At 34.2% G+C, this 25,373-nt stretch overlaps 1 protein-coding gene and 1 long non-coding RNA gene across 6 annotated transcripts in view; one reads left to right on the top strand and one right to left on the bottom strand.

Annotated features, from left to right (window-relative positions):
- The window catches only part of LOC309640278, a 711,494-nt gene that overhangs the window by 109,237 nt on the left and 576,884 nt on the right, over positions 1–25,373 (top strand). The gene's annotated exons all lie outside the window — the stretch shown is intronic.
- ANKRD12 (ankyrin repeat domain 12) overlaps positions 1–25,373 on the bottom strand; it is a 113,634-nt gene that overhangs the window by 47,546 nt on the left and 40,715 nt on the right. For 4 of the 5 annotated variants that reach the window (XM_082418559.1, XM_082418562.1, XM_082418563.1 and 1 more), the window contains exons 3-7: positions 25,125–25,272; positions 17,344–17,412; positions 12,875–13,021; positions 8,660–8,860; positions 7,169–7,311 (exon numbers count right to left, since the gene is read on the bottom strand). In XM_082418559.1, the coding sequence (XP_082274685.1) occupies positions 7,169–7,311; positions 8,660–8,860; positions 12,875–13,021; positions 17,344–17,412; positions 25,125–25,272 (708 nt within the window). The remainder of the gene's footprint in view (positions 1–7,168; positions 7,312–8,659; positions 8,861–12,874; positions 13,022–17,343; positions 17,413–25,124; positions 25,273–25,373) is intronic. The other variant, XM_082418561.1, reaches the window with a different exon arrangement.

Here is a 25,373-nt window from a genome sequence, read left to right as displayed (position 1 = left end):
TTTCCCTTTTTGTTTACTAATTTTTATCAAATTACATGTTTATGATTTTAAAAGATCAAACGGCTTTTCAAGGCTGCTGGTGAAGAACAATCGTCCCTGATATTTATGTTCATATACTTAAGTAACATACTTAGTGTGCTGCTTCCATATTTTTCAGTTTTAGGCACTGCCTACTGTCTTACAATGGAAAACAATTCAGCTCTCTCTTACCAACTCCATCTCTCTCCTCCCATAAACATCCACTTCCCCCTCCTCCTAACTTTCCAAGATAGACATATTATTTTTTGTGTGTCATTATGATAAATATAAATGTTGAACCAAGTAGTACACCATGACAAAATTTCCATTCTTACACAAGTTAATTTTATCCCAGAGAGTTAATTATCTTGACTTTTCACTTACTCGTTTTTCTACATACTCATCTTTAATTCATTCCCCATTCTGCTACAAGTACAGATCTCTTCAATTCAATATACCACCATTTTTTTGTTAAACTCCTTTCTCCAAGCTTTCTAACTTGCTCTAAGATGGACTGGTTGCTGTCTAGATTTGCTTCCCAGTTGTCATCTTGGCATCTCCGTTTATCCTATCATCCTAGAAATAGCCTTCCCTATATTCTGTGGATTCTTTAGACCTTATCTTCTTTTTTGGTTCACTCCCTCATTTTGTTGAAACACCATCTCCAGGAGATTCCTAAGAAACAGTAAATATTCTGAGATTTTTCCATGTCAGAAAATACCTTTATTCTGTCCTCACTTGATTAATATTTACTCTTGATATAGAATAATTTTCCAGTTTTGAAGGCATCATCATTATCTTCTAGATTCTAGTACTGTTATTGAAGTCTGATGCCATTCTGATTTTTTACCTTTATATGGAACTTGCTTTTTCTCTCAGTAAGCTTGAGGACATTCTTTGCCTCTATTGTTCTGAAATCCCAGGGTAATGAATTTTGATCTTGGTCTTTTAACATCCATTGAGCTGAGCATTCAATTGCTCTTTCAATCTGAAGATGCACGTTCCTTTGGTTCTGAGAAAATTCCTGGTTTTATTTATTTGATAATGTCCTATGTTTTCACTGTTCTGTCTTCTAAGAACTCTTGTTAAGATAATACTGAATCTCCTGAATTAATCTTCTTTTTTCTCATTTCCCCTCCTCCACCTTTGTCTTTTGTTTCCTAGTTTCTTGGAGATTTCCTCAACTTTATCTTTAACCCTCCATACTCCATTTTTCATTTCTGTTACCATATTATTTATTTCCAAGAGCTTTTTTTGTTTTTATTTTTAAATTTGTTAACTGTTCCTTATTTAGCAACCCTTCAGTTTTTGTTTCATGGCTACAAGAAACTCTCATCTCTTTGGGGAAGGTAATGTGTTTCTTTCTTTCTTTTTTTTTTTTTTTGAAGTTTCTCTTGGCCTTATCATGTCCTCCACATTTCTACTTTTCTATTTGCTTGTTCTGCTCTTTGCCTTCCATATTAGAGACCTTTCTCAAAGGTCAGGTGATCACTGACTGTCCACATTTAAGAGTAAGGTACTAGGGACTTCCCTGGTGGCGCAGTGGTTGGGAGTTTGCCTGCCAATGCAGGGGACACGGGTTCGAGCCCTGGTCCGGGAAGATCCCACATGCTGCGAAACAGCTAAGCCCATGTGCCACAAGTACTGAGCCTGTGCACTAGAGCACGTGAGCCACAAGTACTGAGCCCGTGCGCCTAGAGCCCGTGCTCCACAACAAAAGAAGCCACCGCAATGAGAAGCCCGCTCACCGCAATGAAGAGTAGTCCCCACTCGCCGCAAATAGAGAAAGCCCATGAGCAGCAATGAAGACCCAATGCAGCCAAAAATAAATTAAAAAAAAAAAGAAAAAGAGTAAGGCACTAAAAGACTTGCTTAAAGTTTTTTAGGCATAGGTACGATCTATTGACAGATGGATCTTGTGCTAGTGTGACATGACTGGGCCATTTCATCAGAACCCCCTCTTGGCTAGTTCACTTTTCTACTGAGAAATCTTTCAATTACTGCCCTAGAACTATAAGCCTTAACTGTCAGCATTCTGGTTGACTGAGGTCTTAATGTTCAGTATGTTTTACTTAATTAGCTTACATTTAATCCTTACTCCCAACTACTCTTGTGGTATGTCAGTCCAGATGGTATGGTTTATACTTGTCAGGAAATAAACCTCCAATCATCTGCCAGAGAAATGTGCCGTCATATAGTTGTGAAGGGTTAGGAAGGGAATATGAGGGTAAAAAACCAGTTTGATTCAATCCTCTTATTTTCAGTCTTATTCAATGGGCACCTCCAGATGAACCCAGACATCAATTGCTGAGCTTCAGTTTTTCTGGGATTCTGTGTTGAAATGGCTTTCCTTTCAATTTTCTTGGATTTTTAAAATCAGGAGCTGGTAAATTTGGTCTGTAGGCCAAATCTGGCCTGCTGACTAAGAATAGCTTTTATATTCTTATAAAATACTTTAAAAAGAATTGATAAAGGAGAAATACATAGGAGGAAACAGGAAGCAGAGAGAGAGGGAGAAGGGAGGAGGGTCAGTGGAGGTGGCATGTAGCCTGCAAAGCCCACAATATTTACTATCTGGCCCTCTACAGAAAAAGTTTGCCAAACCCTGTTCTATGTAATCACCACTCATTCCTCAAATTTCTATCTCCCAAAATATTGGTTTTCTTGTTTCTTCTGTTCTTTATCCTTGTGGGACTGTGTCCTTTAAAATCTCCCCTTTTAGGGGTTTGAGAAGGTAACTGAAGTTAAAAACTTTTAGTTATTATAAATAATGCTATAGTGAACACCTTTATAAGTTGAAACTTTTTCCCCCATTTTTAGGCTTATTTCCTTCGGTTAGAGTCCTAGAATGAGAAAACAGAAGAATCTTGATACTACTGAACGCTTTCTATACCTGTCAGGAAATAATCAAAAAATATTTATTCCTGGGACTTCCCTGGTGGCCCAGTGGTTAAGAATCTGCCTTCCAATGCAGGGGATGAGGGTTAAATCCCTGGTCAGGGAACTAAGATCCCATATGCCACAGGGCAACTAAGCCCGCATGCTGCAACAGAGCCCATATGCTCTGGAGCCCACACGCCACAACTAGAGAGCCCGTGTGCCGCAACTACTGAGCCCACATGCCACAACTAGAGAGAAGCCCACGCGCCACAATGAAAGATCCCGTGTGCTGCAACTAAGACCCTATGCAGCCAAAAATAAATAAATAAATATGAAAAAAATTTATTCCTGACTATGATTAGACAGTTGGTTCATTCAAACATGCTACAATAACCCTAACCTAAATAACCAATACTTTACAGATCATTCTCATATGCAAAAAATTATTTATTCTAAAAAGAATTTAAAGTAACTTAAAGTTGCTTAAAACGAGCAGGCAGCAGGACTTCCCTGGTGGTCCAGTGGGTAAGACTCTGTGCTCCCAGTGCAGGGGGCCTGGGTTCAATCCCTGGTCGGGGAACTAGACCCCACATGCATGCCACAACTACGAGTTCGTATGCCTCAACTAAGAAGTCCTCATGCCACAACTAAAGATCCCACATGCCGCAACTAAACATGCCTCAGTGAAGATCCTGTGTGCCACAACTAAGACCCGGCACAGTCAAAATAAATAAATAAAAAAATTTAAAAAACCCCAAAAAACATAGACAGCAAATTAGAAGTAAGTAAAAATGATGAGACAAGAAGAAAATAAACATAGGTAGTATCTAAAATAGAACTAAGAATAGGGCTATTATAAGAATGTATATTATGAAGTAATACACATTTGTGAAAGGTAGGCCAAAGATTAGGTTCTTAGTAAGCTATGTTAATCCTCTCTTACTCGAAACAATTTAGAACAGATCTGTTTCTCCTACCTTAGAAATGTTTTATGGATGGCTGAAGTTGTCATGAGTGTTACTGAGTGAAAGAAATCTAATTCTTTGGTGGAGACTCATAATATATGGTACAAATATACACCAATGGGTTTTGGTATATCTCATTTCCCTCCTCCTCCTTGGGGACAAGTAAAAGAACAAGGAGAAAACAGCCCTCAACAGCTCTGAATTGTGCCTCCTACTATCCTAGGCATGTTGGTAGGAGGAAAAGCAAAGATCTCTTGAAAATAGCATGCCAGTCTCCTTCTGGAAGGAGACTGGAAATAGTGTTTGAGTCTTTGTAAGTACATGAGCTCAAAGGTCAGCTTCTGGAAATATTTTGCAGCAATGTGCATATTTAGAAACTTGTATTCATAGAAACATGTCTTACTCATAAGGCATAGTTCTTTAACATTACATTTAGAAATCAGGAAATCTTTTTATGCAACATTTAAAGAAAAACTATTCATGCTTGATAAACTATCAACGATGCTTTTAAAAAAAGGGCAGTAAGTACAGTATTTAAAATAGCACAGCCAGAACATAAATCATGTATGCATGGGACTCAAAATTCAATGAAGAAAACAGACAAGCACATGAGTAAAAAATAATATAGTAAGTGCTATCACATAGGTATGTATGAATTGTCAAGGGAGCAAAAAAGACTGGAACGATGGTAAGCAAGGATCAGTTTAGGAAAAATAACGTTATAGGCTACATTTTTCTTCAAAATTATAACTTGAGAATTATGAAAAATACCTTATAGAAAGATTTAAATGAGAAAAATGGCATCTTTAATTTCCAAAATATCTCAGTATATTTGAAAAATAGCAATATAAAAGTAGCCTTTTAATCTTTGACCTCTGACATTTCTATAACATTTTAGATTTCAAGGTATATTTATGTGCACAGCGTCTTTTTTTTCCTTCAAAATATCCCTTTTAGACAGGTATTATTTATTATGTGACTTAAAGATGAGAAAATGGAAGTTGATAGGAAAAAAGTAACTTGTTTGAGATCACTCATTTGGGAAACTGGCCAGCCCAGAATTGAATTCATATCTATCTTCACTCCAAATTCCATTTTTTTCTCAACTAAAGTGGCTTTTAAAAAACAGGCACCACGACACTGAAATTTTTATTGTGTCAAAAAAGAAAATAAGGCAGGGAATGTTTGCTGCTAACAAGAGAAAAAAAAAGGAATTTTCCAGCACAAAGGTATGAGACGACCAAAATCCTTCTACGTTATTCACTAGAGAGGAGAGACAGTGTACTGAATAACAACTCTTCCAGATTAATGAATTATTACCTCACTTTGTCTTAAAAAAACACTGATATTTATCCTTTTTAGTCCCTTAATTTGAACTCCTATCAGTTTAATAAACTTGGGAGTGTCTTAGACCAGTGTGTCTTTGTCTTTGTCTTTGTGTCTCCTGTGTCTTTGTTTCTCCATGTTCTGGGAGAAGCTGAGGGTACTGGAATGCAATGGGTCATACAGTTTCAACAAGAAACACCAGAAGGTTATTCATTTACTGTGATGATTAAAATAATACTGGGACTTCCCTGGTGGTCCAGTGGGTAAGACTCTGTGCTCCCAGTGCAGGGGGCCCAGGTTCGATCCCTGGTGGGGGAACTAGATCCTGATGCATGCCGCAACTAATTTGAGTTCTCATGCCACAACTAAGAAGCCCGCATGCTGCAACTAAGAGTCTGCATGTCACAACTAAGAAGTCCACAGGCCACAACGAAGATCTCCCGTGCTGCAACAAAGATCCCGTGTGCCACAACTAAGACCCAGCACAGCCAACATAAATAAATAAATATTAAAAAAAATTAATACGTATAAAGAAAGCATTTACAACACTTCTTATCCCATAGTGAAAACACACAAATATTGCTGTGAGAAGTTAATGTAATGTGGTTCACAACCACTCCAGCCAGAGACTGGAAATCTCATGAAGAGACTGAGAATCTCACATGAAATTAATGGCAAAAACAAATCCCTGGACAGCATCTATGCTACAGATCTAGAGAGCAGCTAGTCCCAATTAAAGCAGGATACAAGATATCTTGTATACAAGGATATTCTCAAACATAATAAACTGATCAATGTATTTGACCTTATTCAGGGGCATTTTAGAGTTACGTCAGAGAGAGTAAGGAAGTACAGAAATAGATACATGGAAAACTAAATAAGAAAAATCAGAACAAGGCAGTGTAGTAACCAAGGTAATAAACAAAAATCCAAGAGAAAATACAATTATATTAAATTTGTGCATCTCTGAGAAGCAATATATATTAAAACCCTTTGCAGGGGGTCAATAACTAGTGACTAAAAATTTAAAAAGCAAAATAGCTTCCATCTTGTTAGAAATAAAGAGATAACTACTAGAAGAAACACCTACAAGAGCTGCTTTTGGTTAAAGGTACTGGGAAGTGCGGAGGGATGGGAGGGAGCAGGTAGTTATCTATCTTTATAAGCTAAGTAGTACTTTTCAACTTTTTAAACTATGTACAAGTATTCTTTGATAGAAGTTAAAATTAAATGAAAGAGAAAAACTACTTATGTGATAAACAAAATCCTACTTTAGAACCATTGCTAATAGTGCCCCAGGTTGATCTGCTCTGGCTGTAAGCAGGTTATAGTAATGGAGCTAATAAGCATTAAACACACTTAAAACATAAGCTACATTACAACAAAGACTGGTTAGGCTTTGATGTCAACATGCCAGAGACTGAAAATGAAAATGGAATTTAAAACCCAGAATGGTTCATAATATTATATCAAAACAAATTAAACTTGATATTTAAAGATACCATTAAATTTGCAAGCATATATAATCATGTTTGCTTAAATCATGTCTTTATTATTATATACATAAGCATCTGAATAATAATGTCAGCTAAAATTCAGGAACAGATGTTATATATAGAGGAATCATTAAATATTAATAAGTCTTAATAAAAGGCATCATGACAATGTAAAATTTTATTTTAAGTAAAATCTGCTTTAATCACTGCATCTAATTATCTGACAGTAGAATGGCCTTTTAAATAAAGATTTGCCAAGTTGTTTAATTACCAAGTTAAACAGGTTTTATGAAAAGAAAATGCTAAATCTATGATAGGAATTAGCAATTAGAAGGTAGAAAAAAGGGAAAATATAATATAGATGAGCTGATCATGCAATGAGTGAAATATGACATAAGATCGTATGACTAAGAAGTGAATTAAATGACTGGATTAAATTTATATTTTGAAGATGTATATTACTGCTCCTTCCATCATACTCACATCTCTGTGCCCACTACTAGCAGAATCATGGAGTGGAGTGTCGTCATCCAATCCTTGTGTGTTAACATCTGCTCCAGCTGCTATAAGTATCTTAGCAACATCATAATATCCAACATTGCAAGCTTCATGCAGTGGTGTCCAACCTAAAGTTACAATATTAATTGAACATATGGTTCACTTCTACTAATTCAACACATATGCTTTTTAGATACATAACCATGTGTGACATACTGATTCTACATGCACACAGTACAGAAAGAAAAAGGAGTGATGAACAAGTTACTGGAAATAAGTACCTAAGAAAACCACCAATTTTACAGAAGGTTCATCCACAATCATATTATTTCCATTGGGACTAAATTATTTGACAAAAGTACTAAACATTTAAGCTTATCCAACAACTTGCTGTAATTTAGAACAATCATCTCAACTATGGAAAAAGAGTAGAAAAAGGCAAAATAAGCTTGTTAGGGTCTTTCAATATTACAAGATATTGAATATAGTTTCCTGTGCTATACAGTAGGTCCTTGTTGTTTACCTATTTTATATATAGTAATGAGTATATGTTAATCCCAAACTCCTAATTTATGTCTTCCCCCGACCCAAGGCTCTTTCATATACTCCTGATGGGAGTGTAAATTGATAAAAGATTTTTTGGAGGGTCATTTGCCTGATTTTCAAAAAATTTTAAATATGCATCTCCTCTGATTTAGCAGTTTCCTTTCTACTGAAATATCGTCCTTCCATAACTATACACAAATATATTTCTACAAGAGGGTTACTGAAGTATTGTCCACGGAATCTATTCTATACACTATTATGTGGCTGTTGAAATGAATGAAGTAGAACCACCTATATGTACCAACAGAAATATCTGTACAACACTGGTAAAAAGGGGAGATTGCAGAACTACAGGCTAACACAGATAGAGTGATTTGATTTTTTTAAAAAAAGTCTCTATGTAAATAAACATTCATTGTATATATGATCCTGCAAGTGCACAGAAAGGACAGCCTCCAAATTGTTAACAACAGTTCTGTGAAAAAGAAAGAACCTGGGGGATGGGAGGGTAGGGTACCGTAGTATGTGAAACTAAAGGGAATTTCTACATTGTTCCCCAATACTTTTACTGTGTGAAACAACACTGCCACTCTCTTACAGTCCTTGTGCTCAAGCTAATAAACGGTTTAAACATTATTTAACTGTGATTCACCTAGAACCTAAACTGGATAAAAAATTATATGGTAATATGCCAAATAAAATGCAAGTTTAATATTTAAGTATTTGAGTAATTACTGACAAGGAATTGTAGCAGAGATCAGGGTTTTAGGTATACACTCCAAAATAGTTTTATATTAAAGTATACTTTTAGAACTCTTTCATTTCAGAAAGAGGAATGAAGAATATAGATTAAATTGTAACCAGCATCTGTTTAGATGATAAACTCAGAATTTTAGTTCCTGAGTATTAGTCTTTAACTACAAGTCTTACCTGCAAAATCTTTCACATTCACATTTGCCCCTAAACTTATTAATTCTTTGACTTGTTTTACATCTCCTCGAATAGCTGCCATGTGTAAAGGAGTTTCACCACGTTCGTTTCTTTTATTAACTTTATCTTTCTGTCGAGATGAAGAACTGGGAGTTTTCTTTTGGGCTGGTGTTGTTTGTGATGGATGATTTGGTGTGGAATCTATAAGAAAGAGAAAAGTTAACAAAAGTTCTAGACTAAATATTTTGTATATTCATTTAAAGGTTTTTTATAGGTAACGTGCTAACAGGGGGAATATCTTCTCACCCAAACAACCTGAAACTTGACTTGGATGATACACTAATAATTTGACCCAATTACATGTAGTAGATCTTCCTTTAGGGTTATCAAATATTGCAGGAGCCAATTAAGGAAAAAGTTTTATTCTGTCAATTCAAAGAATTGGTTTAAAATGATAATAAAGTTATCAAGTATGCACCGTGAAAGTGTTTGCTTAATGAATAATTTGATAAACTGCAAAAAAACATGTTTTTCCATGGCATGTTATGATACTATTTCAAGAACTAGATGAAATGACATTGAAGGCTAGAGTTCACACCTCTGACTCAAACTACTGGAGTTCTATTCTGATATTAGGTGCAAATTAAGGTCATAGATGATTTTAGTATGAAATGAAGCTTAATATCTATGAGAAATAAGGACAGTCTAGAAAAAGGCCTTTAAAAAGTGGGTGATAAAAGAGGAAAAAAAAGTGCTTTGCTTTGATTCCTATCTTTTGATTTTTGTTCCAGTTTCTTTCTCAAAAACAAGAAAGTTCAGTTGGATGACACCCAAAGTCCTCTCCTCCCCACTTCAGAACTGGAAAAAAAACAAAACAAAAAACTAGTTTCTTAATCAATTAAGGATTCAAGACATATGTACAGTGTTAATAATTAACTCTGAAAATTTACAACTATTTAAAAGAAACAACAGCTCTAAGAGAAAAAAAGTCTATGGAAAATCATTTTCTGACATCATATAATAATTTCCCTGCAAACTGACATGATTAGAGCACTGAAGCATTATCATCCTTTTCTCAATAAGAAAAAGTTTAAAATTTACCTTTTGGATTTTAAAGTACATTCAGTTAGTAACAGTTTCCTATCTATGGATTTCTATAATGTATACTCCAGAAGAGCATGAACCTTGTCTAATTCATCACTGTATCTCGGCTGCTTAGAAGACTTCTTGGTACACAGTGTACTCACGCAATATTTGTTGAATGAATACATGATTCTTATTATAATATTTATAGTCAAGTTATTTATTTAGAAAATTAGTGGTTGAACTTCTTAAAAACAAAAGGACATTTTAAAATTCAAACAACTTGCAAGGAATTAATTAATTCATATAAAATTTTCTTAGCCATTCCAAAATGATACACACACAGACAAAATAACAGTAGTACTATCCATAATGGCAATCAGAATAAACAAAAACATGGAAAGTGAATTATGTAATGGATAAAACAATGAACCCTAAACTCCAAGCATATCTATAAGATGGCAAACAGGTTGATATTTCAAAAGCTCTCCACTCTAGTTCTACATATATTAATAAAGATGACTGATGTACCCTTTATATGAAAAGAACCAACTGCAAAACAGTATTATAGTATTAATCTTATTTATATTTAAAAACGAACAGCAACAAAAGATATATGTTTACATGTTTATATCTAGAAATTTTCTAGAAAATAAGAAACTGTTAATAGTGCTCGCCTCTCAAGGGGGGAGATCACTGGAAATGAGGGAGGACTTTAGCTTTTTTGCCTTACTGTATTAATTCTTTAATTTACTCTATGGATAGAGGTTCATAGTATTAAAAAAACAGTTTTAAAAAATAAGTCTTCCCATCTTTTTTTTTTTTTTTAATTTTATTTATTTATTTATTTATGGCTGTGTTGGGTCTTCGTTTCTGTGCAAGGGCTTTCTCTAGTTGCGGCAAGTGGGGGCCACTCTTCATCGCGGTGCGCGGGCCTCTCACTATCACAGCCTCTCTTGTTGCGGAGCACAGGCTCCAGACGCGCAGGCTCAGTAATTGTGGCTCACGGGCCTAGTTGCTCCGCGGCATGTGGGATCCTCCCAGACAAGGGCTTGAACACGTGTCCCCTGCATTGGCAGGCGGATTCTCAACCACTGTGCCACCAGGGAAGCCCCCCATCTAACTATTAAGTCCGACTCAAAGTCAACATTTTACAGAAACATTTAAAGTTTAACACCGTAAACAACTTTAATTTGGCCACACTCTTTCCCCAGTTGTGGGTGGAAAGGCAGAAGAATAACCAAAACAACATGCCCTACTTAAAAAAGCAGAAAGCCCTAACATGTTTTTATTAGTGAGAGATATAGATACACTCATGTTTAATGGAAACTATGATATATAGAAACTCTAAGAATTTTACCAAGTTGTCCCATTTTTTTAAAAAAAGAGCTAACACTGGGAAAGTACACTAGAAAAACTGTGTCCTTTTCAATGCATTTCAACAGGCTGTTACGTTACCCAAAGTCTTACATAAAAAGACGCCTTGAAGTCAGAGCCAAAACAAAAAATTTTTTTTCTCTAGAGAAAAGTGATTTACTTTCTTCTTGTATTGGTCAATGAGAACTATACAACTTAAAATTTTTGTGTTGTGAGCTACCAGAATGCATAGCTAAATTCAATGCTCAGTAGTAATAACTATCTCAGTCCAGATGTCTGGGTTTTATCTACTTTTTAAACCCCTTTTAATAAGTTAGCAAGTTGGTTTGTTCCTTCTTCGTTTTCATCCTGCTGGTGAGCCATCTTTAATCATTTTTGGAGGGCAAACTACCTGAATAAACACACACACACAAGTAGCACAACACCTTAACTGGAAGTGTGAAATGAAATATGAAATAAATTTACATAGTATACTGCAGATATTCTTCCTTTTAAAATAAATTTTAGCAGATCTTAAGCACTAAAACATGAATTACACTCTTGCTTCTAAAAGTATGTGATAAGATTACCAGCTTACAGCAGTGTGCTAATGAACTGAAAAGTAAACTATAAACCCAGAAGCAGCTTTACAGAAACTAGGGTAAAAATTTCTGCAGTAAGGTAAAAGCACACACAGTTCTGCAACAGATTTCTCATGTTGACTGACCCAATTCTAAATTACAGTTGACCGCTGAACAACTCGGGTATTAGGGGCACCCACCCTCCTCACATTTGAGAATCCGTGTGCAACTTACAGTTGGCCCTCCATATCCACGGTTCTGCAAGTGCAAATTAACCAACCACGGATTGTGCAGTAGTACAATATTTACTATTGAAAAAAATCTGCATATATGTAGACCCACTCAGTTCAAACCCGTTGTTCAAGTGTCAACTGTACTCATTTTAGCTGACAAATATTCACTGAATGTCCACTAAGTGCAAAGATCCGTGCCCGTGTATAGCTTTTCATCTAGTGGATGATACAGACATAAACAATTGTCACACAAATAAATATAAAATTGCAAACTTATGTTATAAGAAACTGATTAAATCCAAGAAAGGATAAACATTTAAAGTAGTTAAAAATAATTGTCAAGGACTTCCCTGGTGGCGCAGTGGTTAAGAATCCGCCTGCCAATGCAGGGGACATGGGTTCAATCCCTGGTCGGGGAAGATCCCACATGCCGCGGAGCAACTAAGCCCATGTGCCACAACTACTGAGCCTGCACTCTAGAGCCCGTGAGCCACAACTACTGAAGCCTGTGTGCCTAGAGCCCGTGCTCTGCAACAAGATAAGCCACCGCAATGAGAAGGCCGCACATCACAACAAAGAGTAGCCCCCGCTCGCCGGAACTAGAGAAAGCCCGCACACAGCAACGAAGACCCAATGCAGCCAAAAATAAATAAATAAGTAAATAAAATAAAAATAAATCCAAAAACAGTCATTATAAAAAAAAGTTGTCAGAGGGTGTGAGGGAGGGGGATGCAAGGGGGAGGAGATGTGGGAACATATGTATATGTATGACTGATTCACTTTGTTATAAAGCAGAAACACACCATTGTAAAGCAATTATACTTCAATAAAGATGTTTAAAAAAAAAGAAAGAAATAAAACAATAAATACAGTTTGGCACTTTAAAAAAAAAATTGTCTAGACAAAGCTACAGTGTGAGGAAAACTATGAACACACAAGAACTCGATGATGGTAAGTGTCACCTGGACTGTTGTCTCTTGCTGTCATCTGCATAAGAAGTGCCATCTGCTTTCGCTCTGAGAGTGGATAACCAAAAAGAATGCTAACTGGAGTGGACTTCTTATTTCCAGCTTCCTTTTTTGTTTTCTTCTTTTCTGGACCTTCTTTCTCTGGAATTATTAATAAATATGTAAGAATCTGAAACAAATGTAAGCACTCAAAAGTAAAACATAAGGAGACTTCTTAAAAATAGATGATACATGTTTATGAGAAACAAGGGTAACAGAGGAACTTGCAATAGGGAGACAAAAGGGCACTAGGCTTTTATTATATAAGCAATTTTCTTCCTGAATGCTTTGAAAAAAATAGTCTTGTGTAATTTTCAGAAAATTAATAACATTCGGAAATTTAGTACTAGTAAAATTTTTAATGATTTGTTCTATTAAATAACACTTCAAACAATCCTTAGTTTTACATCTTTGAAATGCCTCTTTCATTCATTATAATTTTATTCTATTATTGATAAGTTTATATAGCAACGTTCCTTCATATTACCTCCCTAATTCCACTAATAATCTGTACAATCTTCTAAGGAGGTGTTTAAAACAAAGCATATCACACGGAGTAATTACTGAAAAAAAACGCCAAATCACTTTATTTCAGTCATAGGACAGCTGAACATGGAACAGTATTAATCAAAGCTAAAACTGAGCAAATTAAAGATTCTATATGTGTGTGATAAGGGGCCGGGGATGGTTAATAGAGATCCTGAAAAGATCCAAAAATGTCTTAAGATTTTTCAAAGAGATTTGATCCATCATAAAGTCAGCTCTCAGACTTAGCTATTTGGCAAATCTCTGGCAATGGAGACAGCATTCCCCATTAAGTGACAGAAAATTCAGATGGAACTGGATTCCATAGGACAAAGAAATAAAGTCAGCTCTCAGATGTAGCTATTTGGCAAATCTCTGGCAATGGAGCCAGCATTCCCCATTAAGTGACAGAAAATTCAGATGGAACTGGATTCCATAGGTCAAAGAAATACAGGTGTCTGTTCCTTCCTTCCTTTAGGACTTTTCTGGGAATTAATTCAAGTGGCCCTGTGAGATGAGCTGCCTATTAACTGTCTAGGCATTTATTTCTTGGGAAACCCTGTACCAATATCTGGGATTTACTGATCTAGGTTTGTGGTATAAAGAGGGGCTACAAAACTAAATAAATTAGTAAAAATTTTAAATAAACGTGAAACAGCAAAAATGAGTGGAAGAAGAGAAGGCTTAGTAGTCAATATTGTGGTTTTTCTCAGGCAGATGTGGCCAGCAGCTAGACTACTCCAGGAGATAAGCATTTATTGATCTGGTAAAATTTTCAAGAAACTAATAAAATTTGATATTATTTAAATATTACTGTACTATAATTTAAGACATAAAAACTTGCAGTGTACCACTTAGTTAATTAGGATAAACTGGCATCCTAATGACCTAGAAAAATTAGAGGTCCTCATGTTTAAACTCTGCTGCCCACAAATCACTCAAAATTCAATAGCTCCTAAAATGTCCATTTTGTTGATATTTGCAAAATTTTACATAACAGAAACAAAAAATTTCAAGATTTTTGAAGTCAGCCTTTATTAATAGTTCTAATATATTATTTTCTTATTTCTCATTTCATTATCATTAATGATCCAATTAGTATAAAGCCAGTTTCAGCAGTGTTTCACCCAACGTACTAAATGTATTATAAAGCCCTAAATAGGTCTTTTGGAGAAGCCTGTTTTTTTCTGAAACATATACTTTCTCCTAATAACATTCTGTATGCTTTGGTTCTCAGATTTAATGAGAAACCACAATTGTTATTTTAATAGTTTTCCATCTGAGTAACAAATCTTTAAATATAATGAATGTACTTCTCGTCCAAAATTAAAATATTTAACAGTGTGAAAATTTTAAAGAAAGTAGAAAAGTGGTTTTAAGGAAAAAAAGTAGAGTTTAGTAATTAGAAGAAGCAAAATTAAAAATACACAGTATCTATCCTTAAAATACTTCCTAAAATTTTGGGAAAATTTTGTCTTTTATTTTCTCATTTACAAAACTATTGATTTTTTATATCAACTGCATTTTAATACAATCTTTTAAGAAGAATATGCTCTAGGACTTCCCTGGCGGTCCAGTGGTTAAGACTCTGCACTTCCACTGCAGGGGGTGCAGGTTGGACACCTGGTCAGAGAACTAAGATCCTGCATGCTGCACAGGCGCAGCCAAAAAATTAAAAGAAAAAAAAAAAGTAAATTCAGTGAGATTTAGATTAAGATTAAAAGCAAAAATCAGTTGTGTTCCTCTATACCTGTAATGACCTCCTAAAAAAAAGAAAAAAAAGAATATGCTCTAAAGTGATATACACTCAGTTTACAGAAGAAAGTGAGACACTTATGAATTCATTATTAAAATTCCACGCTGCCAAATGAGCAAACATATAATTATTACATTTTGGAAAAGAACAAATTGGATATACTCCAAATATTCAAGCAAAAATTCAAATTAGATACTAGCATTCAATATGAACTCTATTTTTTCTGAGTTACCTTAGCCATTTGTCTGAGTTCATGCTTTACATGAGACAGGAAAAGAAGGTAACTGAACAGGAGCTGGTGCAAGATAGCTAAGTTACAGATAACTATATACCATTCTTCAAAATCATAAATCTTAGATTAGTATGTCCCAAAGTGTGAGTTGAAAGCATTCAAATCTGACTATCTGGGATCTATCCTGTGAAGAACTTGTTTCCTCTGACCTGCCATAAGTAAAAAATGATCATATACGGTAATATTAGAAAAAGTCAGGTACTTTTTCAAATTTCAGTATCTGAAATACGTACTTATTTGTTTGAATGACAGATCAGAATTTTAAAATTTAATCACAGGAATACTGACACATATACTCAATCTATACTAATAGATTTGAAATTCCACTCAGCCACCTTAAAGAGATTTTTAAAGAAAAATCCAGGTGATTCATTTAAGACTAAAGAAAAACAGATATGGACTTTTCAACAATCCAATATTCTTTATTTCAAGGTTCAGAGGATCTTTAGAATTATAGAAATGTCTCGGTCTTAAAATCATGAAAATCAGTGCTTTCTTTCCAGGTCTTGTCAGAATAAACAGAAAGCTCAACATTGTCACATCCCAATTAAGTATATTAAGGAGAAGAGACAAAATTGTTTTTCTTGGGGAACTAGCTCATAAGCCTATTAGTGTCTCAAAAACTAAATACAACATTTTCCCACAAAGCAGTCACTGTATAAGGCATGAAAGAATGGGAGCTACGATTCAAATACAGATGAACGTATTTAAATCAATCACATTTAGAATGTATATATACTTCAATTCTGAGGAAAAGCATTGCCAATTACTCTCTGGTTGTGAAGTATCTACACAATCTTTGACAGGTGGGTGCTTATATCTTCTGATTTCCAGCAATGATCCTCAGACCATGGATGGCTTCATCACATACAGCTCTTTTAGGTGCACCCTGGTACTTCGGAGCCCCATTTTAGAAAAGTACACCTAACTCCACAGAAAGTGTAAGTCTGTTCAATTTAAGGCAGATTGTAAACTTGTCTCCCACCCCCAAATTTTGATAACTAAGTATTACTGACTCATCAGCTCAATTAACAGCTTTCAGCATAATTTTAAGAATAAGTATTTGGTTCTATACCAACCCCACAAATTTTTTAAATGAATACAAGGTATATCAGAAACAGAAATTTTATTTCAGCTTTTAGAGTTAAATGTCATATGCTAAAAACTGGACATTCAGGGACTGAACAATATTTTACATTTAAAAAGTTCAGACATAAGAATGTAAGCTCATTAAAAACTAAAAAAAAGATAATCAAAACACTTAACTAATTTAGTTTTCACATACTAGGGGACACATTTACTCTTTAATGGCATTTCTCCAGGAAACCTGGTGTTTTAATCTACTTTTAAATTCAACAGGGGCAGCAAAGTCAATACACTAAAGAGGTCAACTGAAAATTTTTAGATGTGTTTTTAAAAAAACACTGCGTGTTTGAAGAGTAAGATGACACTGTCTATCAAAATCACTACACATGGTATACCGTGTGACGGGCATACAGCTAAGACACTAAGGACCCCGGGCACCTTCCCACAGGCGTTGCTGCACAGCACAACTCCAAGGCGGTGACTTTCACACTTTTCTACATGAATGGTGCCCCCAGGTTGCACTGCACACCTGAGTGGCTGTGTGCAGGAGTCCTGCTTGTAACGTTCACACAGAGCATGTCTTGGACATGATGCACTGGAGATCTCAAATGAAGACTGGAAAATCCTGTGTCACTCATATAGTTCACTTATTCAACCACAGATATCTATATACTGGTTTGAAAATAAGTTACTTATAGTACAATAATTAATTATAAATGTGACAGAAACCACTGGCTAAACAGGAGCCCCTGATAATCTAATTACCTGAGTATGTCCTGTAAGAAGACATAAGTCTCTCCCCCCAATTTTCACTTGTATGTCCTGGATCTGAATCTACAGAATAAGAAGAGACAGGAGAAAAGAAAAAAGCATACGAAGGGAAATGTAGAATTCAACAAACCAACATTTTTCAAAAGACCACAATGATGTATCGTTGTTTTTCCAAAAGATAATTTTTAAGGTAAAGCCAAAAGTACATTTCAAACACAGATTTGGCCAATACTTAAGATTTCAGTTTCTTTGATCTTATAGTTGAAAAAGTCAATCACGTAGTTTGCAATAATAGTTATTACTGAGGCTGCTTATTAAAACATATCATCTCTTTTGAGGATATATTTTTTTCAATCTCTGAATAATGATAAAAGAGGCAGTACTCTATCACGTTTTTCTGTTTAGAATTTGTCTTTAGAAAACTTGAATAATGGACTTGCATCATTCTTTTTGTTCTATGAGTGCCAAAACTATTCAGAAGACAACAGAACATTTTGGACTACAGTATCATTCTAGACCATGGACCTGTCTATAATTTATAAACATATTCAAATAATATGAATTATTACTGACCACTACAAAAGACGTCTTAGAAAGAAAGTAGCCTAAATCAAAACAAAGTTTATCAGCAAAGAATATGAAATGCTGCCTAACAACTCAATAAATTAGAGAACTGACTTCTGGCAGTATGGCCAGAGCAAATAATTTTACTTACAAACAATATGCTGTTTTAACTCAACAAAATATTATTCTGATCTCCACATTCTCAATTTATTGGCTTATGGCCTTCTTTCCAGGATGATCATTACAGACATTATTCATGAGTTGTTAGGTGTAAGGAAACAAAAAGTGTTGGAAAAAACACCAATTTAGAGAACAAGTAACTCCTAAACATAGTATTTGAAAAACTTAGAGATAAGCCTAAAAGTTTAGTGATGAGAAGGCTTACTCAATCAAAGGGGAAATCATTAATAAAATAATATTTAGACCAATTTTAGAGCAAGTGGGTAAATGGACTGAATTACAAGCCTTTCAATAAACACTTATATTTCAAAATTTAACCCATTAAGTTAGCAACTAGAAGAATTCTATGAAGAATACTTGTCATTTCATTTAAAGATAAGCAAAAATTTTAAAAGGCCTCCATAGGTTGCAAAGAAAAAGGGGCAACTAATAAGTTGCACCAACAAATTGAATTAAATGGATTATTGAAAGCAGATCATATTACTGTGACAGATGAAAGAATAGTGGATAAAATAAACTTTCAATTATATTCATTAATATAAGGAAGTATTTTTTCCAAACCTTCCTTTGGAAGTAATTAATCCATCCAGACTCCACATACCCTTTTGGCTTTTACTCAAATAAGTATGCTTATATTTGGGGCGTTTGCATGTGTATTCTTATAAAGATTTAATTAAGGAGCTAGAAAATTAAAAGCTCCCATATTCTGTCCTTTTACTCAACTACTTCTTCCTTCAGTGCTATACTGAGACTAGACCATAATGAGACTATTGTTATCTATGAGGTTTTTGTAAAACAATGAGTGCTAAGCAGAGCAATTCTCTCTCCCTGATATGTTCTTTGCAGCAAGGCAAGACAAGCAATACCTATATTTTAAAAGCCATCTTTTTTGTTTTCAATTGAAGCATAGTTGATTTACAATACTGTGTTGGTTTCAGGTGTACAGCAAAGTGATTCATTATATATACATGTATTTTTCAGATTATTTTCCATTATAGGTTACTGCAAGATATTGAATATAGTTCCCTGTACTATAAAGTAAATCCTTGTTGTACAAGCCATCTTTTTAAGTTAATATTCTGTTCTGGATTGCAAGAGAATAAGAAAAATATCAAGAATGATTTTAAGAGTGTGCACTACGTTTGAAAATTTTTATAATAAAATATCAGGGAAAGGGACGGAGTAAATCTATAATAAATAATCACCACGAAGAGCACCAAAAGAGGACTATCCTTATTAAGCAAAGCACTAATTTTATCTGCTACTTTGACACAGTTACCAGAAAAATTACACGTGTTTTCTTTTTTTAAAAAAGTTTTCCTCTCCAAATTTGCTTGTGTCATTATATAGGGTAAATCCTTTAATGGCATCCAAAGCCTCAGGAAAGTAGGCCTTCTATGGCTGGCTGGCAGAGATTTAGTTCAAAACATTCGAACAGACTCTACAACTGCGACCATGGACTTTGGGAACAGATCATATTGTGTCTCTTTACATTTTCTCCTACCACATTTATTTACGTATTACTTACATATGCCACAAGAAAAAAATCAGTAAGGAAATAAATAATGCCTATTAAGAAGAAACAAATATTTTTTAAAAAGTAAAGAATGTTGTATTGTTTTTACTTATCTAAACATGCAAACTAAAATGAAGTACTACTGGTTTATCCCTATAGATACTTAGAGCTATCAAACCTAAAGAAAAACAAGTGCCATGATGTTATTTGAGATTAAAGAACATAAATATACTGCTGGAGCCTTTATAACTATGTATAACTATTTCGAAGGAACGTTATAGAAATGTTTTACCCTTTTAACCCTGTAAACCTACTCCTGGGAATGAATAAGAAAGAAAAAATTCAGGGTACAATAAAAATACAATCTGCAAAGACGCTCTATGGCATTACTCACAACAAAATAATTGCAAATTTAGCTTGGAGGCTAAGAAGAGATTCACTCATGTGTAGCCTCAAGATAATTGCTCAGTACTTTCAAGTTAAGGGATTGTCATGGCATCCTTTGGATGCCAATAGACTAGGAAAGAAAATAAGTATGATTTTATGACGGATAGTGTAGGAAAAAAGTTCCCTTAGGTAGAAACATTAATAACTTAAAGATAACAGCAGTTATATTATTAATTACTATGTCAAAAATTTTATATACAGTAACAGTATTATAAGGTACCTACTCAATATTCATTCTCCCCTTACTAGGAATACTCCAATTTTGATCAGGGTGACAATATGCCCAGCTCAAAAATATTCGACTTTTCAGACTCCCCAGCAACTAGGGGAGCCTAACCAATTGAGGTGCAGGCAAAAGTTTCTAGGGAGGTTGTTTCATGAGTAAAAAGGCAAAAGTCTCTCTGGGAGAAAGATACCTCTGTCTTTGGTCCTTCCTCTCATCTTTTCTGCCCAGGAAGGATGTATCCTGTGACTATAAGGCAAAATGCTTAAGGACAAAGGCTACGTATGAGCTAAGGGTAGCAGAGCATAAAGATGAAAAGAGCCCAGTCCCTGACGGTGTTACTGAACTGCTATACCAACTCTGGACTGCCTATGCCTGGTCTTACCGCATTAGATGAAAAAAATCCCTATCTATTTAAGCCAGTATTAGTTTTCCGTTTTAATTAATGTATCGCAAGCTGATTTTACATGATATGTCACTTAGAGGTCACAATTTTCTGAAGTTGGTATTATATGCACTTTTATAGATGAGAAAATTGGGACTTACAAGGAACTCAACTAATTTGGCCAGGGCTAGTAGGTGGCTGAGCAAGGACTCAACAATGGTCTGTCAGACTCCAAAGCTTCTGATAATAAACACTATGCTATGATTTCCCTCTGTTATAACTACAATAACTTATCTGGTCAGGATTCTAGACTAGGAAAGATTAAAAGTAAAAGCTAAAAGTAGGTGATAAAGCAAGCTGATGCAGTAGCTGTAAGGAATAATTTGTCTTCTAGATAAGAAGTAGTTGCTTCCATAGGTTCAATGAGTCATTGTATAGATTGGCCTCAACATTTCATGGGACAAAATTTATAGGACTTCTCTAATAGGATAGGACAATGTGGGATTGATACTGGAATGATATAAGTAGATATACTGGAGATTTGCTGAAATGAACAGTATTATGATACAGCTATAAGAACTCACTGGCATGACTTTGAATTATGCTGTAATTATTCCCCAAATTTTATCTGAATTTCTTTTCTAGAAAGTGCTATCTCTTAAAAAATTAATACATATTAAATAATTGAGAATTTGGAAAGTTTAAGACACACTAGGGTATCTCAAAACGAAGACTAGGAATGACTCAGCCGGTTGATGGCATTACTGCTGATTTTGAGGACCACTGAATCTTCCTTGGACAATATGAATGTCTTAAAAAAAAATAATGACCGTGTTTTATAAAAATAATGTATGTTTGTTATTTTAAAAATTCAAGGCATATAAAGAATACAAAGAAGAAAGTAACAAATCATCCCAAATCCTGGAAACAAAATGTTAACATCTCATGAGCATCATGCCAAGCATCCTTCTAAATGTATATAAAGACAGAGGAACTAGTAGAGAGAGAGAAATCAACTTATGTAAGAATAAGAAAATATCATACATATGTGCTATCTTTAAATAAAAATCTGTAAGATTAACTTTAGTTTAATCCAACATAAAAAGAAACTAAAGGAATTGCTCTTCTCTATAAGAGATACCATATACTAAAATATAAACACACATATATATAAACATATAGGCAAAATTTTAAAGGAAAGATTAAAAGTTTTAAAGATTAAAAACAGATTATTTCAGTTTCAGACAATTTCAGTTAATCCCTTGCTATGAGAGATGATGAGTTGAGTAGCACTCTTAGCATTTTCTCCTTATTCCTCACTCCCTGTTCTTTTACTTTTCACCTAAGTCAGGGCTTATAATATTTACATTTTTGTTCAGGACCTTTAATAAACCCACTAGGTTTAGGCTTAGTTCTACAATGAAACAGTCTTTATATTTAAACAATCTTATCTTTCTGTATGTGTGTTAAGTATGTCCTGTGTGCATATGCATACAAATATAAAGAATATGACATAATGCAAACAGTACATATTATTTCATAACCTACTTTTTTACTTCGTATACTATGAACATCTTTCCATACAGTTTATTCTTCTACAATGTTATTTTTAAGGGTAAAAGATCATATTTCTTCATTGGATTTACCATAATTTAACAAATCCTATATTTCTTGACACTCTTTTCCTGTTTTTTCTATTATAAAGAAAGGTGAGAGAAATATACTTGAAGATAATTTTTACTCTCATCAATAATTATTTATATAGAATAAATGACAAAAGAAAGAATAAGTCAAATGTTAACAAACTTTTAGTTTTTAACATATGCTGTTATATCTACCTTCAACAAGGTAGTTCCATAATTTAGACAAACTAAAGCAAGTTCCTATTTCAAACCAGTGACCAGTTTGTATGATTTAAGCCAACGACAGTTTTGTCAATCATTGTAAACTCTATTTCTTTGAGTACTATTAATACATTTCATATATTTCTTCACCAACTGTAATTCTGTTGTTCTGAACTACTTGCTTGTATCTTTTGTCCATTCTCCCATTTCTGTATTTTTCTCTTCACATTTAAGAGAACTTTAATTACTAATTATATTAAGATAAGGGTTGTCATATATGTTATAAATATTTCTCCCTTTTATAGTTTATTCTGTATAGTTCCAGCTAATGATTTAAAATTTTAAAAAGATCAATGTCAAATACGGGGTTTGGTGCTATAATTATCTTTCATATGGAAAATATCAGTTAATGGTACTCTGGACTCTTTTTTTTAAATTATGAAAATAAAACAGCTTAATTGTAAATAAGACATTTTGCCTTGGGCCTGGGGAAATTCTTCTTAATGCTTTGGATGTGTGTGTATGTGTGTGCGTGCAAAACTAAAGCCTTCATCTGTTATTTACTAAAATTTATAAATTCAGCCTACCCAAAATATAGAAATACATGTTTAAATCTATCAAAATCTCATTTAATGTTAGCCATGTAACCTTTTCAAAAAAAAATAAAATAAAATAAGAGTTTGTTTCATGAAACAGTCTTAGAGAGAGCTACAATGTCCCACTAAATTCAAATAGTGGAAAGACTGTAGCAGGGGATAAGCATATAATCCAATCAATAAAATATGAATTAGACTATGTTTATTCAGTGCCTAAAGTTCATGTCTTCCTAAGTCTTTCTTTTATTTTACACTAAATAAAAGACAAAAACCCACCGGATCTAATAACAAAGGTTCTCATGGGAAGTGTACTATTTTGAAACCTTATTTCTAAGTCCCTTCTTCAAACTACTAGTAGGATTATCACTGTCACTGGAAAACAAAACCTGGTTAATGTAAGTACTTTAAAAATAACTAGCAAAAGGGCTTCTAAGGAGAGAGTATGAGACAAGTTAAATCTTGTATATTTGAAGGCACAGAAGCACCTTCTTCTCAGCTAAGTGACCTAGTAATACCTTGAGAAAAATGCTTAAAAATAAGGAGGGTCAAACTTCAAAACAAAAGAAAGAAAGAAAGAAAGAAAGATTCTGAACCTCTAGAAGAAGACAGTGTAACTTAAAATGAACAAAGCACATAATTTCTTAATCACTCAAAAAAGAGCAATTTTTAAAGTTTAAAAATGTCATAAGCGTTTAAGAAAAATTTTTAGTTCAAGCTAAGAGAAACAGCCAAATACACAAAAGGAAACCTACTTACTAACAGTGTATACTAAAATTAAGTATTTTCTAAAGATTAGCATAAGGAGTTTCAAAAGTCTAGTCTTTTGAAAAATAGTCTTTCAAAAAGTCTATTTTCACAGATTCTGGAGTCAAGATCATTCCCATACTGATGATTAAGATGGCTACAAAGATGAAAGTAGGATATGATCTCTGTACATAAATTTAGCATGTAACACTGATTTTCTTTCTTTTTTTTTTAAATAAATCTTTTTTTTTTTTTTTTAAGTTATACAATTATTTATTTATTTATTTATGGCTGTGTTGGGTCTTCGTTTCTGTGCGAGGGCTTTCTCTAGTTGCGGCAAGTGGGGGCCACTCTTCATCGCAGTGTGCGGGCCTTTCATTATTGCAGCCTCTCTTATTGCGGAGCACAGGCTCCAGACGCGCAGGCTCAGTAATTGTGGCTCACGGGCCCAGCTGCTCCGCGGCATGTGGGATCTTCCTAGACCAGGGCTCGAACCCGTGTCCCCTGCATTGGCAGGCAGATTCTCAACCACTGCGCCACCAGGGAAGCCCCAACGCTGATTTTCTTTGAGTGAAACTAAAACATTCTTAAGAATAGTTCATTACCAATACTTCATTCAGGGGCTAAAACAATTATGATAAACATATAACGAACATTCAAGTTTATATTAGTTTCAAGAAACGATTAGTTCATGGCTAAAATACAACCTAGTAATTTATTAGATAGTGGTAATAAGGTTTTAATCTATTATGAATAACTGGGATTTACTGATGGCAAGTTATCATTCCTGATATAGCAAAAGTTTTGAGGAAAAAAGTACTATGAACTGGGCTTAGGAAGCCTCAATATTTTTCTTCCTTTTTTGGAAAGGGACATATTTCTGATTCATTTCTGAATCTAAAATGCCTAAACTTTTTTCTTTGGTGGGTTCAATAATTTGTTCACAAAAACTCAACAGCTTTTTCTCAAATCTACCATATCAATGCTCCATATTACTGAGTAAATTTTCATCACTGAAATGCTCCCCAAGCAATTAAGTTCTTAAAGTGGTAAGAAATTTGTAATAAACACTGAGACTAAGAAAAAAAGCTAATTGCTTTTATCTATGATAGAAATCAAATTTGGGTGAGGAATATATGAATTTCTGCCCCAATGATAAACCTGAAATTCTGAAATACAAATATTTCTCTCTAAAATGCAGTGAACAAGGAATGATAAAGAAAATCACAGTAAAAGAAGGATTATGATTTTACCAGAAAACAACAAAATTTCCTACCTGTGTCTGAATCTCGTTCTTCATTTCTTGATGGGCTGATGGTAAAAGGAAGTTTACGTTTCATGGACGATTTCTCTTTCATCTCCTTGCCCACATCACTCCGATCAATTTTTGGAGTTTTGCTATAGGATGCAATCTTGTCTTTACTCTATTAAAAAATTAAATATGAATAAACTTATAACAATATTAGCTGAGCAATACAGTATTAAAAAATACTTTATATAAAGTAGAAAGAGTATTACTACAAAC

This window comes from Balaenoptera physalus (assembly GCF_965194825.1).
Source record: "Balaenoptera physalus genome assembly, chromosome: 12".
Classification (NCBI taxonomy): domain Eukaryota; kingdom Metazoa; phylum Chordata; class Mammalia; order Artiodactyla; family Balaenopteridae; genus Balaenoptera; species Balaenoptera physalus.
This window is presented reverse-complemented; position numbering and strand designations above follow the sequence as displayed.